The sequence below is a fragment of the Bos grunniens genome, chromosome 29, assembly GCF_055505025.1.
Source record: "Bos grunniens cultivar Pamir isolate PY7600 chromosome 29, Bosgru_T2T1.0, whole genome shotgun sequence".
NCBI lineage: Eukaryota > Metazoa > Chordata > Mammalia > Artiodactyla > Bovidae > Bos > Bos grunniens.
In genome coordinates this window covers 9636991-9654877 of record NC_141193.1, presented here as the reverse complement: position 1 = coordinate 9654877, position 17887 = coordinate 9636991, and the positions used below count along the sequence as shown (strand labels likewise).

Genomic DNA, 17887 nt, shown 5'->3' with positions numbered 1-17887 from the left:
GATCTCCTTTAGAATGGACTGGTTGGATCTCCTTGCAGTCCAAGGGACTCTCAAGAGTCTTCTCCAACACCACAGTTCAAAAACATCAATTCTTTGGTGCTCAACCTTCTTCACAGTCCAACTCTCACATCCATACATGACCCTTGGAAAAACCATAGCCTTGACTATATGGACCTTTGTTGGCAAAGTAATGTCTCTGCTTTTGAATATGCTATCTAGGTTGGTGATAACTTTCCTTCCAAGGAGTAAGCGTCTTTTAATTTCATGGCTGCAGTCACCATCTTCAGTGATTTTGGAGCCCCCAAAAATAAAGTCTGACACTGTTTCCATTGTCTCCCCATCTATTTCCCATGAAGTGATGGGACCAGATGCCATGATCTTAGTTTTCTGAATGTTGAGCTTTAAGCCAACTTTTTAAAAATATAAATTTATTTATTTTAATTGGAGGTTAATTACTTTATAGTATTGTATTGTTTTTGCCATACATCAACATGAATCCTCCACAGGTATACACATGTTCCCCATCCTGAACCCCTCTCCTTCCTCCCTCCCCATACCATCCCTCTGGGTCGTCTCAGTGCACCAGCCCCAAGCATCCAGTATCATGAATTGAACCTGGACTGGTGATTCTTTTCTTATGTGATATTATACATGTTTCAATGCCATTCTCCCAAATCATCCCACCCTCGCCCTCTCCCACAGAGTCCAAAAGACTGTTCTATACATCTGTGTCTCTTTTACTGTCTCCCATACAGGGTTATTGTTACCATCTTTCTAAATTCCATATATATGCATTAGTATACTGTATTGGTGTTTTTCTTTCTGGCTTACTTCACTCTGTATAATAGGCTCCAGTTTCATCCACCTCATTAGAACTGATTCAAATGGATTCTTATAATGGCTGAGTAATACTCCATTGTGTATATGTACCACAGCTTTCTTATCCTTCATCTGCTGATGGACATCTAGGTTGCTTCCATGTCCTGGCTATTATAAACAGTGCTGTGATGAACATTTGGGTATGAACATGTGTCTCTTTCAATTCTGGCTTCCTTGGTGTGTATGCTCAGCAGTAGGATTGCTGGGTGATAAGGCAGTTCTATTGCCAGTTTTTTAAGGAATCTCCACACTATTCTCCACAGTGGCTGTACTAGTTTGCATTCCCACCAACAGTGTAAGAGAGTTCCCTTTTCTCCACACCCTCTCCAGAATTTATTGCTTGTATACTTTTAAGCCAACTTTTCCACTCTCCTCTTTCACTTTCATCAAGAGGCTTTTTAGTTCCTCTTCACTTTCTGCCATAAGGGTGGTGTCATATGCGTATCTGAGGTTATTGATATTTCTCCCAGCAATCTTGGTTCCAGCTTGTGCTTCTTCCAGCCCAGTGTTTCTCATGATGTACTCTGCATACAAGTTAAATAAGCAGGGTGACAATATACAGCCTTGACATACTCCTTCTCCTATTTGGAACCAGTCTGTTGTTCCATGTCCAGTTCTAGCTGTTGCTTCCTGACCTGCATATAGGTTTTTCAAGGTATTTTTTCAATACCAGATGGTCTGGTATTCCCATCTTTTGAAGAATTTTCCACAGTTTATTGTGATCCACACAGTCAAAGGCTTTGGCATAGTCAATAGAGCAGAAATAGATGTTTTTCTGGAACTCTCTTGCTTTTTCCATGATCCAGTGGATGTTGGCAATGTGATCTCTGGTTCCTCTGCCTTTTCTAAAAGCAGCTTGAACATCTGGAAGTTCACAGTTCATGTATTTCTGAAGCCTGGCTTGGAGAATTTTGAGCATTACTTTACTAGCATGTGAGATGAATGCAATTGTGCGGCTGTTTGAGGAGGTATTACAAATAGCTGTGAAAAGAAGGGAAGTGAAAAGCAAAGGAGAACAGGAAAGATATGAGCATCTGAATGCAGAATTCCAAAGAATAGCAAGAAGAGATAAGAAAGCCTTCCTCAGTGATCAGTGCAAAGAAATAGAGGAAAACAACAGAATGGGAAAGACTAGAGATCTCTTCAAGAAAATTAGAGATACCAAGGGAATATTTCATGCAATGATGGGCTTGATAAAGGACATAAATGGTATTTACCTAACAGAAGCAGAAGATATTAAGAAGAAGTGGCAAGAATACACAGGAGAACTGTACAAAAAAGAGCTTCACAACCAAGATAATCACAATGGTGTGATCACTCACCTAGAGCCAGACATCCTGGAATGTGAAGTCAAGTAGGTCTTAGAAAGCATCACTACAAACAAAGCTAGTGGAGGTGACAGAATACCAGTTGAGCTATTTCGAATCCTCAAAGATGATGCTGTGAAAGTGCTGCACTCAATATGCCAGCAAATTTGGAAAAGTCAGCAGTGGCCACAGGACTGGAAAAGGTCAGTTTTCATTCCAATCCCAAAGAAAGGCAATGCCAAAGAATGCTCAAACAAATACTTAGGAAAATAAAATAAATCAGAGAGTCAAAAAAAAAAAAAAAAAAAAAAAGGAAGAAGAAGAATAAGTTAGCTAGGATACATAAAACATAAAATATTCTATAGTGAGGAGAACTATTTCTCTATAGGAGAAAATATTTGTATACATTTGCAAATTTCCTTGTCCTGCCAGGAAGGTAGAAGTAGTTTTCCATGGCAATGGCTTTAGGGAAGTGGGACTTACAGGAACCTCATCTCACTACCCCTTCCTATCTCCATGAAGCTAAAGCTGGGACCTTCTAGGTCCCAGTTTACAGTAAGACCTAGCCAAGTTGGCAAGGTCCATTCCTCCCAAGGGCTCCTCACTTCAGCTTGTGGAGGCCTAGCAGCCCCTCCTAACCCCAGACCTTCTTCCTTAGGGGCTCATCAGAGCCCTCCTTGAATCAAGCTCCCACACCTTATCCTGCCATGGAGACCCTCTGGGCACACCAACTCTAAGGCCAAGGATCACCCAAAGACTTCTTAAATAGCCTTCCTTCATGAAAAAGTATTCTGAATAGACTGGCCTTTCCCTATACAAGGTCCTTCTCTGTGAGACTGGGAAGTGCATGGAGTTGGATAGGCAGGAGACGAAGATGCTGAACAAGAGCCAATCCCATCCCATCCGTGCTCCTTGAAACTGCCATGTGTCACCTACACAACTCTGTGCACTTAGATGTGTGGTTGGGAGTAACTTCTCTCTGTTTTGCACTTTGGACTCAAGTCACTGAATGTGGTTAGTCACTTTTCCAGGAAATGTGAGACTGTAACTACCAAGCGAATCCTTGGAATTTCCTGGCCGTCCAAGTTCATTTAACTCTGACTTCAAAGGGGGATCAGTCTCCCAGTTTATGCACCCTGTACTCTGTTCTCCAACTTACAATGCTGCCTCTTCTCTTCCCCCTCCATACCCTCCACTGCATGTTAGAAGGTGTCCCATGTGTTACTGGGGAAGAGTGGAGGGCAGTTATAAATAGCTGCAGAAAGAATGAAGTGGCTGGGCCAAAGCAGAAACAATGCTCAGTTGTGGGTGTGTCTGGTGGTGAAAGTAAATCCAATGCTGTAAAAAACAATGTTGTGTAGGAACCTGGAACATTAGGTCCATGAATCAAGATAAGTTGGATGTAGGCAAGCAGGAAATGGCAAGAGTGAACATCAAAATTTTAGAAATCAGTGAACTAAAATGGATGGGAGTGGGTGATTTTAATTTAGATGACCACTGTATCTACTACTGTGAACGAGAATGCCTTAGAAGAAATGGAGTAGCCCTCATAGTCAACAAAACAGTCTGAAATGCAGTACCTGGGTGCAATCTCAAAAAACACAGAATGATCTCAGTTCATTTTCAAAGCAAACCACCTCAACATCATAGTAATCCAAGTCTATGTCCCAACCACTGATGCCAAAAAAGCTGACGTTGACTGGTTCTACAACACCTTCTAAAACTAACACCAAAAAAAAAAAAAAAAGAAAAGAAAAAGATATCATTTTCATCATATAGGATTGGAATGTGAAAGTAGAAAATCAAGAGATACCTGGAATAACAGGAAAGTTTGGCCTTGGAGTACAAAATGAAGCAGGTCAAAGGCTAACAGAGTTTGGTCAAGAGAACATGCTAGTCATAGCAAACACATTTTCCCAACAACCCAAGAGGTGACTCTACACATGGACATCACCAGATGCTCAATACCAAAATCAGACTGATTATGTTCTTTGCAGCCAAATATGGAGAAGCTCTATACAGTCAGCAAAACCAAGACTGTGGCTCAGATAATGAACTTCTTATTACAAAATTCAGGCTTAAATTGAAGAAAGTAGGGAAAATCACTGGACTACTCAGGTATTACTTAAATAGCTTATGATTATACAGTAGAAGTGATGAATAGATTCAAGGGATTAGATCTGGTAGACAGAGTGCCTGTAGAATTATGGACAGAGATTTGTAACACTATGCAGGAGGCAGCTATCCCTAAGGAAAAGCAATGCAAGTAGGCAAAGTGGTTGTCTCAGATAGCCTCAGTGGTTATCTGAGGACAGAAGAGACGTGAAAGGCAAAGGAGAAACAAAAAGATATACTCAACTGAATGTAGCATTCCAGAGAATAGCAAGAAGCAGTAATAGTACAAGTGCTTAGCTGCTGAGTGGTGTCTGACTCTTTGGGGCACTTTGGACTGTAGCCTCCCAGGTTCCTCTGTCCATGGAATTTTTCAGGCAAGAATATTGGAGTGGTTTTCTATTTTCCTCCTCTAAGGGATCTTTGCTATTTTCCTCCTCTAAGCGATCTTCCTGAACCAGGGATTGAAGCCACATCTCACAATGCAAAGAAATTGAGGAAAACAATAGAATGGGAAAGACGAGGTCTCTCCAAGAAAATTGTAGATATCAAGGGAACATTTCATGCAAGGATGGGCACGATAAAGGATAGAAATGGTGAGGACCTAACAGAAGCAGAAGATATTGAAAAGAGGTGGCAAGAATACACAGAAGAACTATACAAGAAAGGTCTTAATGACCTGGATAACCATGATGGTGCCACCACTTAACTAGAGCTGGACATCCTGGAGCTTGAAGTCAAGTGTGTCTTAGGAAGCATTACTACAAACAAAGCTAGTGGAGGTGATGGAATTCCAGCTGAGCTATTTCAAATCCTAAAAGATGATGCTGTTAATGCTGCACTCAATATGTCAGTAAATTTGGAAAACTCAGCAATGGCCACAGGGAAAAGGTCAGTTTTCATTCTGGTCCCATAGAAAGGCAATGTCAAAGAATGCTCAGTTCAGTTCAGTTCAGTTGCTCAGTCGTGTCCAACTCTTTGCGACCCCATGAATTGCAGCACGTCAGGCCTCCCTGTCCATCACCAACTCTTGGAGTTGACCCAAACTCAAGTCCATTGAGTCAGTGATGCCATCCAGCCATCTCATCCTCTGTCGTTCCCTTTTCCTCCTGCCCCCAATCCCTCCCAGCATCAGAGTCTTTTCCAATGAGTCAACTCTTTGCATGAGGTGGCCAAAGTACTGGAGTTTCAGCTTTAGCATCATTCCTTCCAAAGAACACCCAGGACGGATCTCCTTTAGAATGGACTGGTTGGATCTCCTTGCAGTCCAAGGGACTCTCAAGAGTCTTCTCCAACACCACAGTTCAAAAGCATCAATTCTTCAGCTCTCAGCTTTCTTCACAGTCCAACTCTCACATCCATACATGACTACTGGAAAAACCATAGTCTTGACTAGACGGACCTTTGTTGGCAAAGTAAGAATGCTCAAACACCACACAACTGTATTCATTTCACATGCTAGCAGGCTCAAAATCCTTCAAGTTAGACTTCAATGGTATATGAATTGAGAACTTAGAGATGTACAAGCTGGATTTAGAAAAGGCAGAGGAACCAGAGATCAAATTGCCAAGATTTGTTTTATCTTGGAGAAAGCAAGGGAGTTCCAAAGAAACATCTATTTCTGCTTCACTGACTAAGCTAAAGCCTTTAACTGTGTGGACCACAACAAACTGTGGAAAATTCCTAAAGAGATGGGAGTATCAGACCACCTTACCTGTCTCCTGAGAAACTTGTTTGCAGGTCAAGAAGCAACAGTTAGAACCTTACATGGAAAAACTGACTAGTTCAAAATTGAGAGAAGAGTACGACAAGGCTGCACATTGTCACCCTGCTTATTTAACCTCTGTACAGAATACATCATGTGAACTGCTGGGCTGGATGAATTACAAGCTGAAATCAAGATTGTCAGGAAAAATATCAACATCAGATATGCAGATGATAGCATTCTAATGGCAGAAAGTAAAGAGAACTAAAGAGTGTCTTGATGGCAGTGAAAGAGTGAAAAAGCTGGCTTGAAACTCAGCATTCAAAAACTAAGATCATGGCATCTTGTCCCATCACTTCATAGCAAATGGAGGCAAAAAGTGGAAGCAGTGAGAGATTTTATTTTCTTAGGCTTCAAAATCACTGCAGACAAGAAAGGCAGGCATGAAATTAAAAGACATTTGCTCCTTGGAAGGAAAGCCATGACAAATTTAGACGGTGTATTAAAAAGCAGAGACATCACTTTGCTGACAAAGGTCCATTTAGTAAAAGCTATGGTTTTTCCAGTAGTCATGTATGGATGTGATAGTTGAACTATAAAGGAGGCTGAGCACCAAAGAATTTATGCTTTTGAATCATGGTGCTGGAGAAGAGTGATGAGAGTCCCCTGGACAGTAATAAGATCAAACCAGTAAATCCTAATGGAAATCAACCCTGAATATTCATTAGAAGGACCGATGCTGAAGCTCCACTACTATGAACACCTGATGGCAAAAGCTGACTCATTGGAAAAGACCCTGATGCTGGGAAAGATTGAAGGCAAAAGGAGAAGGGGGTGGCAGAGGATGAGAGGTTAGATAGCACCACTGACTGAGTGGACATGAGTTTCAGCAAACTCTGGGAATTAGTGGAGGATAGAGCCTGGTGTGCTGCAGTCCATGTGGTCACAAAGAGTTGGACATGGCTTGGCAAGTGAACAGTAGCAACAAAGTCCATATAAACAAGTAAAACCCTTCCTTTTTTGTTCTTTCCACAGAAAAACCATGAAGCAGTTCAATTCTGTCCTTTCCATCTTCTGAAAATGACTGAATACTTACAGCAGGTTTATTTTAACTTGTTTGGAGACCATGTACATGCCAAAGTTCACTGTTGATGATACAGAATCACTGAGGACAAGCACATCAGAGAGTAAATCTTTAAACAGATTTAATGTTCATCAGACACAAGTATCTTTGGTAAATAATTTTCCCTATGACTATTAAAAAGCGAACATCCTATGCTTCCAAAAGGACTAGGGAAACTGTTTTCATTTCTCTATTGTAGTAGTGAGGTGAGTTGGATCCACTCGGTAGTGAGGAGAACCTGACATGAGGTCACATAGATTTAATGTGAATTAATGAAAGGATGCTGTTTTCTCCCTTTGAAGTTGCAGCTTTGATGTCATTGTAACTCTTCTTGAGGATCACCTGTTCACAATGGCCTTTGAGGAGCTCCTGGATAAAGTTGGTGGCCTGGGGAAATTCCAGATTGTCCAGGTGGTTTTTGTTCTCCCCACTTACATGATAGTAGTTTGTCACTCACTGTTGGAGAACTTCACAGCAGCCATTCCTGGTCATCGCTGCTGGGTCCACATTCTTGATAATGCCACTGTCTCTGGTAATGACACAGGGATCCTCAGCCCTGATGTCCTCCTAAGAATTTCCATCCCACTGGATTCGAACTTGAAGCCAGAGAAGTGTCATCGTTTCCTCCACGCTCAGTGGCAACTCCTTCACCTGAATGGGACCTTCCCCAACATGACTGACCTGGACACGGAGCCCTGTGTGGATGGCTGGGTATATGACCACAGCTTGTTCTCCTCCACCATCGTGACTGAGGTAAAGGCCTCATTTACCTCTTGTGAGTACTTGTTCTCTGTGTTTAGAATAATGTAAAATAAACACAGGTTCATTATTCAGGTAGCCAGCTTTTATTCATTCTTTTAGCAAATAGTGATTGCTGATTTTTTAAAATTGTCAATTACTTACAATTTGAGGACACTGAAATTAACAAACTGATTATGGATTTTACTATCACAAAACTTAAGTTTTGTGTGAATTTTTATATTTAGCCAAGTTAGTACTTGATATAAATTGTGGAAAATTATTCTTGGTCACGTGTTCTTAGCCTCTGTGCAAGTCGGAAATACTTATATTTATTAAAAAAATTCCATGTCCTGGATTCTTATGAAAGAAACAAACCAAATACATTTTATTCCATGTGTAAAATCTAGGCATCAGTAATGAAACAAAAATCCCCTCAATATTTTCAGTGTGTGGCAAAGTTTGAGAACCAGTGAGGCACACAGTGCTACGTGAGTATGATTTGCCATGATAGAACTTAGAGGATTTAGTTGAGGATTTAGAGAATTCCGTGCTTAAGCTGAGACTTGAGTAATATATGTGAGTAAATGTTCAAAGGAAATCAGAAGCTGTGTTTTCTGAGGGTTGTTAGAGTGAGTGAATGTTATTTGAGGGATATAAGAAGCTGTGAAGCTCCTCTGTGCTGGTTTCCTTCTCTTCCAGTGGGACCTCATTTGTGACCATCTGTCACAGAAATCAGTGGGTCAATCCCTATACATGGCTGGAATGCTGGTGGGAGGCCTCATATATGGCCTTCTCTCAGACAGGTGAGTGTCTCCACATCACTGCTGCCCTTCCTCTGGGTAGTTTCACAGTTTTCTATTAACTCTTTCATAAAGAAGTCTTTATTGAGTTCCAATAGGCAGTTTATACTGTTGGTTTCTAGGGACTATAGACGGAAATGGAGAATTAGACTCATTGTTACAAATGCAATTTTTTGGGGTCACAGAGCTCATTGTACTGGACACAGAAATAACATCTTTCTTAGGTCGGGGGGCATTTCAGAACAGTAGAGGAGGGTTACGTAAACTTCATTTGTAAAGATGAGCAGAAATTACCAATGAGAAGTGAGAGTAAGGTGCTTCAAGACAGGAGGTTCAATCTTTTTAGAGAAACAATATTGTGGGTTTATATGTTATGACTCTATGTTAATTCACTCCTTGACTCTGTGAGCTAAACGCCTGTGGGTTCTCATATTGGTCCTGCTGTCATAGTACCCCCCATATTCATTTCTAGAAAACTTTGGTGTTTAGTGAGACGGTTCTGAAGCTGAATTAAGAAATAATTGTGACTATAACCTGGATGTTTGGTTTTGCTTAAAAACCTCATTAGAGGTAATACTTCCAGATGAGTTAACTAATCTGTAAACCTCAGGTGATATAATTTGTGTTGTGAGACGTTTGGGTTATCTTGTACCTGGCAGTGGTCATCCAAAAGTAAGAGAACAACTGTGGCAGCCACACATCAAGTCCTCTGTAGGAGAAGTGGGAAGCTTAAAATATCCCTTGTCTGTAAGCCTAATATCATTTCTTCTTACATCTGAAAATTGTGAACTCTGAATGTATCACCTCTGTGTAATTCATAAAAGAATACATTTGAATCAGTTCTAATGAGATGGATGAAACTGGAACCTATTATACAGAGTGAAGTAAGCCAGAAAGAAAAACACCAATACAGTATACTAACGCATATATATGGAATTTAGAAAGATGGTAACAATAACCCTGTGTACGAGACAGCAAAAGAGACACCGATGTATAGATCAGTCTTATGGACTCTGTGGGAGAGGGAGAGGGTGGGGAGATTTGGGAGAATAGCATTGAAACATGTATAATATCATGTATGAAACGAGTCACCAGTCCAGGTTCAATGCACGGTACTGGATGCTTGGGGCTGGTGCACTGGGACGACCCAGAGGGAGGGTAGGGGAGGGAGGAGGGTGGAGGGTTCAGGATGGGGAACGCGGGTATACCTGTGGCGGATTCATTTCGATATTTGGCAAAACTAATACAATATTGTAAAGTTTAAAAAAAAAAAAAAAAAGATTTCAGAGCTGAAGTGCTCATATTGGCCAGTCTTCTGACTGAGCCTTTTATGATGATTCAAAACCAATGCTGATTGATCAATTTATTTTATTATTATTATTTTTTTTTTACTTTACAATATTGTATTGGTTTTGCCATACATCAACATGCATCCACCACGGGTGTACATGTGTTAGATAATACTGATGTGTGGTGATGCTTATAGATATGTGTTTGTTAGTATGTTATGACAGAAAATGAGAGAAGAAAATTCAGTGAAGAAGCAGGAAACTTATAGCTCAGTCAAAGATTTTGAACTAAAAATAGATAAAAAGCTCTGGACATTGGTATCAAAAGCAAAAATAGACAAGTGGGGTTATGTCAAACCAGAAACTTCTCCATTGCAAAGAAAATGACCAGCAAAATGAAATGGAAACCTACAGAATAAGAGAAAATATTTGAAAGACATATGTCTGATAAAGAATTAATATCCAAAGAAACTATTACAACAAATAAGAAAAGCTCTCAAATATCCTGATATTTAAAATGGCATAGGACCTCAGTCGATATTTCTCCAAAGAACATATAGAAATAGTCAATCAGTATATGAGAAGACTCTTAACATCACTAATAACCAGAGAAAGAGAAATCAAAAGAACAGTGAGATATATCCTCATGCTGGTTCTGATGGCTATTATATCTAAGATACTATTGCCAAGGAGATTTTCCTTTTCTTTCTTCCAGGAGTTTTACTGTTTTGGGGTAATGTTTAAGTCTTTAGTCCACTTTTAGTGAGTTGAAAAATTTTTTGTAAGTTTTCAGAATTTTATATATATAATTTCATATCATATGCAAAGTCAATATAATTCCTCCTTTCCAGTGGATGCTTTTTGCTTTTTTCTTGCCTTATAGGTCTGACTAGGGCTTCCAGGATTATGTTGATAGGAGGGGTGTGAGCTGGCACCTCCTTTCCCCTCCTAAACTGAGAGGAAAATCTTTCAACCTGTCCATACGAAGTATGCTATTATCTGAAGACTCATCATAATGTTGATGTGCATTGCTTCTATCCCCAATTGATTGAGTATTTTTATCACGAAAAGATATTGTATTATGTCAAATGGCTTTTCCTGCATCTTTTGAGATGATCATATTATTTTTATTTTTCATTCTATTAATGTATATCACATACATTGAATTGTGTATGTTGAACTCCAGGCATCCTAGGGCTAAATCCCACTTGATCCTAGTGTATAATCCTTTTAGTGTGCTGTTGAATTCGGTTTCTAATATCTTGTTAAGAAATTTTTGCATCTATATTCAGCAGAGATGTTGGTCTTTCATTTTCTTGTAATGTCCTTATCTAATTTAAGTACTATTGTGGGAAGCATGGACTTCCCTGGTGGCTGTCTCTGCTTTTTAATACACTCTCCATCACCTGTCCATCACCATCTCCTGGAGTTCACTCAAACTCACGTCCATTGAGTCGGTGATGCCATCCAGCCATCTCATCCTCTGTTGTCCCCTTCTCCTCCTGCCCCCAATCCCTCCCAGCATTAGAGTCTTTTCCAATGAGTCAACTCTTCGCATGAGGTACATATAGGCAATTTTATTTGCTTTTGTCAATTATACCTCAATTAAGTGGACAAATTACCAATGGATTTGAATAGATACATTTCTTTACAAAGAAGATATACAACTTGTAAGAAGCACATGAAAAGAAGCACAACAGCATCACTTATTAAGCCATACCAATCAAAACTATTGAAACCCCAACATATAATATAGGTAACTAATAAAGACCTACTCATAAAAAAAGCAAGAGAGTTTCAGAAAAACATCTATTTCTTCTTTATTGACTATGCCAAAGCCTTTGACTGTGTGGATCACAATAAACTGTGGAAAGTTCTGAAAGAGATGGGAATACTAGACTACTTGACCTGCCTCTTGAGAAATCTGTATGGAACAGTCTTATGGACTCTGTGGGAGAGGGAGAGGGTGGGAAGATTTGGGAGAATGGCATTGAAACATGTAAAATATCATGTATGAAATGAGATGCCAGTCCAGGTTTGATACACGATACTTGATGCATGGGGCTAGTGCACTGGGACGACCCAGAGGGATGGTATGGGGAGGGAGGAGGGAGGAGGGTTCAGGATGGGGAGCACATGTATACCTGTGATGGATTCATTTTGATATTTGGCAAAACTAATACAATTATGTAAAGTTTAAAAATAAAATAAAATTAAAAAAAAAAAAAGAAATCTGTATGCAGGTCAGGAAGCAACAGTTAGAACTTGACATGGAACAACAAATTGGCTCCAAATAAGAAAAGGAGTTCGTCAAGGCTGTATATTGTCACCCTGCTTATTTAGCTTATATACAGAGTACATTGTGAGAAATGCTGGGCTGGGTGAAGCACAAGATGGAATCAAGATTTCCGGGAGAAATATCAGTAACCTCAGATATGCAGGTGACACTACTGTTATGGCAGAAAGTGAAGAAGAATTAAAAAGCCTCTTGATGAAAGTGAAAAAGGAGAGTGAAAAAGTTGGCTTAAAGCTCAACATTCAGAAAACTGACATCATGGCATCCGGTCCCACCACTTCATGGCAAATAGATGGGGAAACAGTGGCTGACTTTATTTTTTTGGGCTCCAAAATCACTGCAGATGGTGACTGCAGCCATGAAATTAAAAGACGCTTACTCCTTGGAAGGTAAGCTGTGACCAACCTAGACAGCATATTAAAAAGCAGAGACATTACCTTGTCAACAAAGGTCTGTCTCGTCAAGGCTATCGCTTTTCCAGTAGTCATGTATGGATGTGAGAGTTGGACTATAAAGAAAGCTGAGAGCCAAAGAATTGATGCTTTGGAACTGTGGTGTTGGAGAAGACTCTTGAGGATCCCTTGGTCTGCAAAGAGATCCAACCAGTCCATCCTAAAGGAGATCAGTCCTGAGGGTTCATTGGAAGGACTGATGTTGAAGCTGAAACTCCAATACTTTGGCCATGTGATGCGAAGAGTTGACTCATTTGAAAAGACCCTGATGCTGGAAAAGATTGAAGGTAGGAGGAGAAGGGGACGACAGAGGATGAGATGGTTGGATGGCATCACTGACTCAATGGACATGAGTTTGAGTAAACTCTGGGAGTTGGTGATGGACAGGGAAGCCTGGTGTGCTCTGGGCCAGGGGAGTCGGACATGACTGAGTAACTGAACTGAACTGAGCTGAAAGACCTACTGTATAGCAGAGGGAGTTGGAGAAGGGAATGGCAACCCACTCCAGGATTTTTGCCTGGAGAATCCGATGGACAGAGGAACTTGGTGGGCTACAATCCATTGGGTTGCAAAGAGTTGGACACAACTGAGTGACTAACACACATGTACACACACAGCAGAGGGAACTCTACTCCGCCCTCTGTAATAACCTATATGGGAAAAGAATCTAGAAAAGAGTAGAGTACCTTGGACAGCAAGGAGATCAAACCAGTCAACCCTAAAGGAAATCAACCCTGAATATTCATTGGAAGGACTGATGCTGAGGCTGAAGCTCCAACACTGGCCACCTGATGCAAAGAGCTGATTCTTTGGAAAAGACCTTCATACTGGAAAAGATTGAAGGCAGGAGGAGAAGGGAGTAACAGAGGATGAGATGGTTGGATGGCATCAGTGACTCGATGGACATGAGTCTGAGCAAATTCTGGGGGATAACAAAGGACAGGAAAGCCTGTTTTGTTGCAGTCCTTGGGGTCACAAAGAGTTGAATTCGACTTAGTAACTGAACAACAACATGTTTATGTATAACTGACTCACATTGCTGTACAGCAGAAACTAGCACAACATTGTAAGTCAACTATACTCCAACTTAAAAAATCTAAATTGTATGGCAAAACCAATACAATGTTGTAAAATAATTAGCCTCCAATTAAAATAAATAAATTTATATTTTAAAAAATCTAAATTGAAACCAGTTCAAACACACTAGGATGACTAGAATAACAAACAGTAAAAATCAGAAATAACAGTGAGATGGTAGTTCAAGAGGATATGTAATTCACCCTCCCACCTGAACACATAAAAAACTACATCCATGTATGGAATGATCCTCAGCAAGCGCTATTGGAAAAGTAGCATAAGGACTTCCCTGGCAGCCCAGTGGTTAAGACTTTACCTTCCAGTGCAAGGATTGTCAGTTTGATCCCTGGTCAGGAAATTAAGATCCCATATGCTTTGAGGACTAAAAACCAAAACATAAAACAGAAGCAATATTTAATAAAAGACTTTAAAAGATGGTCCATATCAAAGAAAATATGGGGAAGAAGGTGGGAGGGGGGTTCAGGATTGGGAACACATGTACACCCGTGGTGGATTCATGTTGATGTATGGCAAAACCAATACAATATTGTAAAGTAATTAGCCTCTAATTAAAATAAATAAATTTAAATTAAAAAAAGAGATACATTTGACATCTTTAGCATTATTATTTCTGGAAATGTATTTTGCTTTGAAATTTATTTGATGTTAGTATAAATATTCCAGCTTATTATTATTACTATTTGTGTTGTATATATTTTTTGTCAATTTAGTTTTAATCTATAATAATTTAAGTACTATTGTGGGAAGCATGGACTTCCCTGGTGGCTCAGATGGTAAAGAATATGCCTATGATGCAGGAAAAGCAAAAAATTAAGTTTTCAAAGAATCCATTCTGGTAATTTCTATCAGTTGAAATTAGTTTGATATGATTGCTACAATTTTTGTCTATCAAGTCATTTTGTGTTTTCTAAATTATTTTCTTTATGATAATGATTACATATATGATTATTTGATGTGTTTGTTCCTATGTTGTACATTTTCTGTTTTTGGAGGAACTGTTTGAATAACTTAAGAATTCCATTTAAATATTGCAGAGGAATTCCTTATCCCAAATGTGTTTATCTGTTTTTATTACTGGATATATAGATTTGCATATCCTATTTAGTCCTAGATGTCTCCACTAAGACTCTGTTTTCATGACCCTCAATGAAACAGAAAATTTATTTTTCCTTCTTTGTTCTTTATCTTTTCCTGTTCATTCTCCATCTTACATAGTTCTTTTCTCTGAGAGATTTATATAATATCCTCTATCTGTGTTGTAGTGCTTTTACATTCTGTTCTAGAAAAAAAATATTGCTTGAGACTAATAAATCCAAATTCAACAAAGAGTGGTCCTTACATAAACCTCTTACAACTTTGTTGCATTTCCCACCAGTCTTTTGTATCAGTTAGCCTTAATCTGCCTGATCCTAGAAACCCAAGTACACTTTTAGCTCTCTTGTGGTCTACACACTGGATAGTCTATCTAGTTTGTTAAATATGTAAGTTAGTACAATATGTGCTTACAGTATGTTACAATTTCCAACATTGTAGTTCTCTTTATATGCTAGATGACAGAGTCCATTGGTGATTGGAGGATGAAATTTTGGTATTGCTAGTGTACATTTGTAGCAAGGAATGTTATTTGAGGAGATTTCCATTGCTGATTTAGCTCTTGATTTTTCAAGCATTCAGGTACAAAGAATCATTTGTTAAAGCATTCTTTACATTTCAGTGTATGTTTTCGCTTTCTTAATGTTTTGCCCCAAATTATCATTGCTTTCATATTCTAACTGCCTTCTGTTTCTTAGGTTTGGGCGGAAGTTGATTCTCAGGTGCTGTTTGCTCCAGCTGGCCATCTCTGGGACCTGTGCAGCCTTTGCTCCCACCTTCCTCATTTACTGCTCCCTACGCTTCTGGTCAGGTTGTTCTGCTGTGGTCATCTTATCAAATAGCGGTATGCTCAGTAAGTTGACAATTTTGATCTCCTCCATTTTCCAAACCTTGAAATTTCTTCATCTAACATTACTACCTCAATTTTGTTTCTTTCAGTTACAGAGTGGACCAGATCCCAGTCAAAAGCCATGGTAATAACACTGTTATCCTGTGCCCTTAGTATTGGACAGATGATGCTGGGAGGACTGGCTTTTGTCTTTCGAGAGTGGCGCACCCTACAGCTGGTGGTGTCTGTACCTTTCTTTGCCTTCTTTCTCTTCTCAAGGTAAAAGTCTTCTCTCTCACTCTGACTTAAGGGAACTGGGGTGAAAATACATATTGAATTGGAATATATTGACTGCCTTATTCCCTGGGCCCTTTCTTATTGTTAGGATATAAAACTCATATTTCTCATCTGTTCATTCTATACAATTTGAGATTCCAGGAGCAGATTTGTTGTTGTCATTCATTTGCTAAGTCATCTCTGACTCTTTGCAACCTCAAAGACTGTAGCATGCTAGGCTCCTTTGCCTTCCACTGTCTTCTGGGGTTTCCTCCAATTCATGTCTATTGAGTCAGTGGTGCTATCTAACCATCTTATCCTCTGCCTCCTCCTTCTCCTTTTGCCTTCAATCTTTCCGAGTACCAAGTCTTTTCCAATGAATCATTTCTCCACATCAGGTAACCAAAGTATTGGAGCTTCAGCTTCAGCATCAGTCCTTTCAGTGAATATTTTGGGTTGATTTCCTTTAGGATTGACTGGTTTGATCTTGCTGTCCAAGGGACTCTCAAGAGTCTTCGCCAGCACCACAGTTCAAAAGCATCAATTCCTTTGGTGCTCAGCCTTCTTTATGGTCCAATTCTCACATGCGCCCGTGATTACTGGAAAACCTATAACTTTGACTATATGGACCTCTATCAGCAAAGTGATGTTTCTGCTTTTTAATAAGCTGTCTAGGCTTGTCATAGCTTTCCTTTCAAGTAGCTAGTATCTTTTAATTTCATGGTTGCAGTCAAAGGTCCACAGTGATTTTGGACCCCAAGAAAATAAAATCTGTCACTGCTTCCACTTTTTCCCTTTCTATTTGTCATGAAGTGATGGGACAAGATGCCATGATTTTAGTGTTGTTTAAAGACCTAGATAAGATTTATTGATTGGATTGTTTTAGAAAACCAACGTCAAAACACTGACAAGATATGTCAATACAGATTGGACATTTTAGGGTAAATTCACTGTATTTCCTACCTGCTTATAGGTAACGAGATAGGATGGAAAAACTATCCTGATCATAAGACATGCGCATCAGACTGCAAAAGGACTTCCACACTATTTAACCGAACTGTGGTAAATAGCTTTAAAGTAAGGCAGGCATCATGTGAGGCCTAAGCAAAACATTTTTTAATTTAATTAACTACCTGACCTATTTACAATATTTTTTTTCGATTCCCTTAGAATGGGACTGGTGATGGGACCAGATGCTATGATCTTCATTTTTTAAATGTTGAGTTTTAAGCCAGCTTTTTCACTCTCTTCTTTCACCTTCATCAAGAGGCTGTTTAGTTCCTCTTCACTTTTTGCCATTAGGGTGGTGTCATCTACATATCTGAGGTATTGATATTTCTCCTGGCAATCTTGATTCCAGCTTGTGATTCATCTAGCCAGGCTTTTCACATGATGTCCTTGCTGTGGCTAGGACTTCCAAAACTATGTTGAACAGTGTCTAGAGTGAACGTCCGTATTTTGTTCCTGGTCTTAGAGGAAAGGCTTTCAGTTTTTCACCATTGAAAATAAAGTGTGCTGTGTATTTTTCCTATATGGCTTTTATTATATTGAGGTAGGTTCCTTCTATGCTCACTTTCTGGGAAGTTAATCATAAACGGGTGTTGAATTTTGTCAAAAACTTTTCTGCTTCTATGGAAATTGTCTTATGGCTTTTATCTTTTAATTTGTGACTATGGTGTATCACATTGATTGATTTTTGTGTAAGCATTCTTGTATCCCTGGGATAAACCCCACTTGATCATAGTGTATGATCCTTTTAATGTGCTGTTAGATTCATTTTGCTAGTATTCTGTTGAGGATTTTTGCATCTATGTTCACCAATGATATTGCCCTGTAATTTTCTTTTTTTGTGTGATGTCTTTGTCTGGTTTTGGTATCTGGGTGATGA

At 39.4% G+C, this 17887-nt stretch overlaps 1 protein-coding gene across 9 annotated transcripts in view; it reads left to right on the top strand.

Annotated features, from left to right (window-relative positions):
* Nucleotides 1-7291: 7291 nt before the first annotated feature.
* LOC147341987 (solute carrier family 22 member 10-like) overlaps nucleotides 7292-17887 on the top strand; it is a 35498-nt gene continuing 24902 nt past the window's right edge. For 5 of the 9 annotated variants that reach the window (XR_015157828.1, XM_086384492.1, XM_086384489.1 and 2 more), the window contains exons 1-4: nucleotides 7292-7879; nucleotides 8567-8670; nucleotides 15593-15747; nucleotides 15834-16002. Coding sequence is in view for 7 of the 9 variants with exons in the window: in XM_086384492.1 (XP_086240618.1) it covers nucleotides 7478-7879; nucleotides 8567-8670; nucleotides 15593-15747; nucleotides 15834-16002 (830 nt within the window). In the remaining 2 variants the exon portion in view is untranslated. The remainder of the gene's footprint in view (nucleotides 7880-8566; nucleotides 8671-15592; nucleotides 15748-15833; nucleotides 16003-17887) is intronic. The other 4 variants (XR_015157829.1, XM_086384493.1, XM_086384490.1 and 1 more) reach the window with 1 other exon arrangement.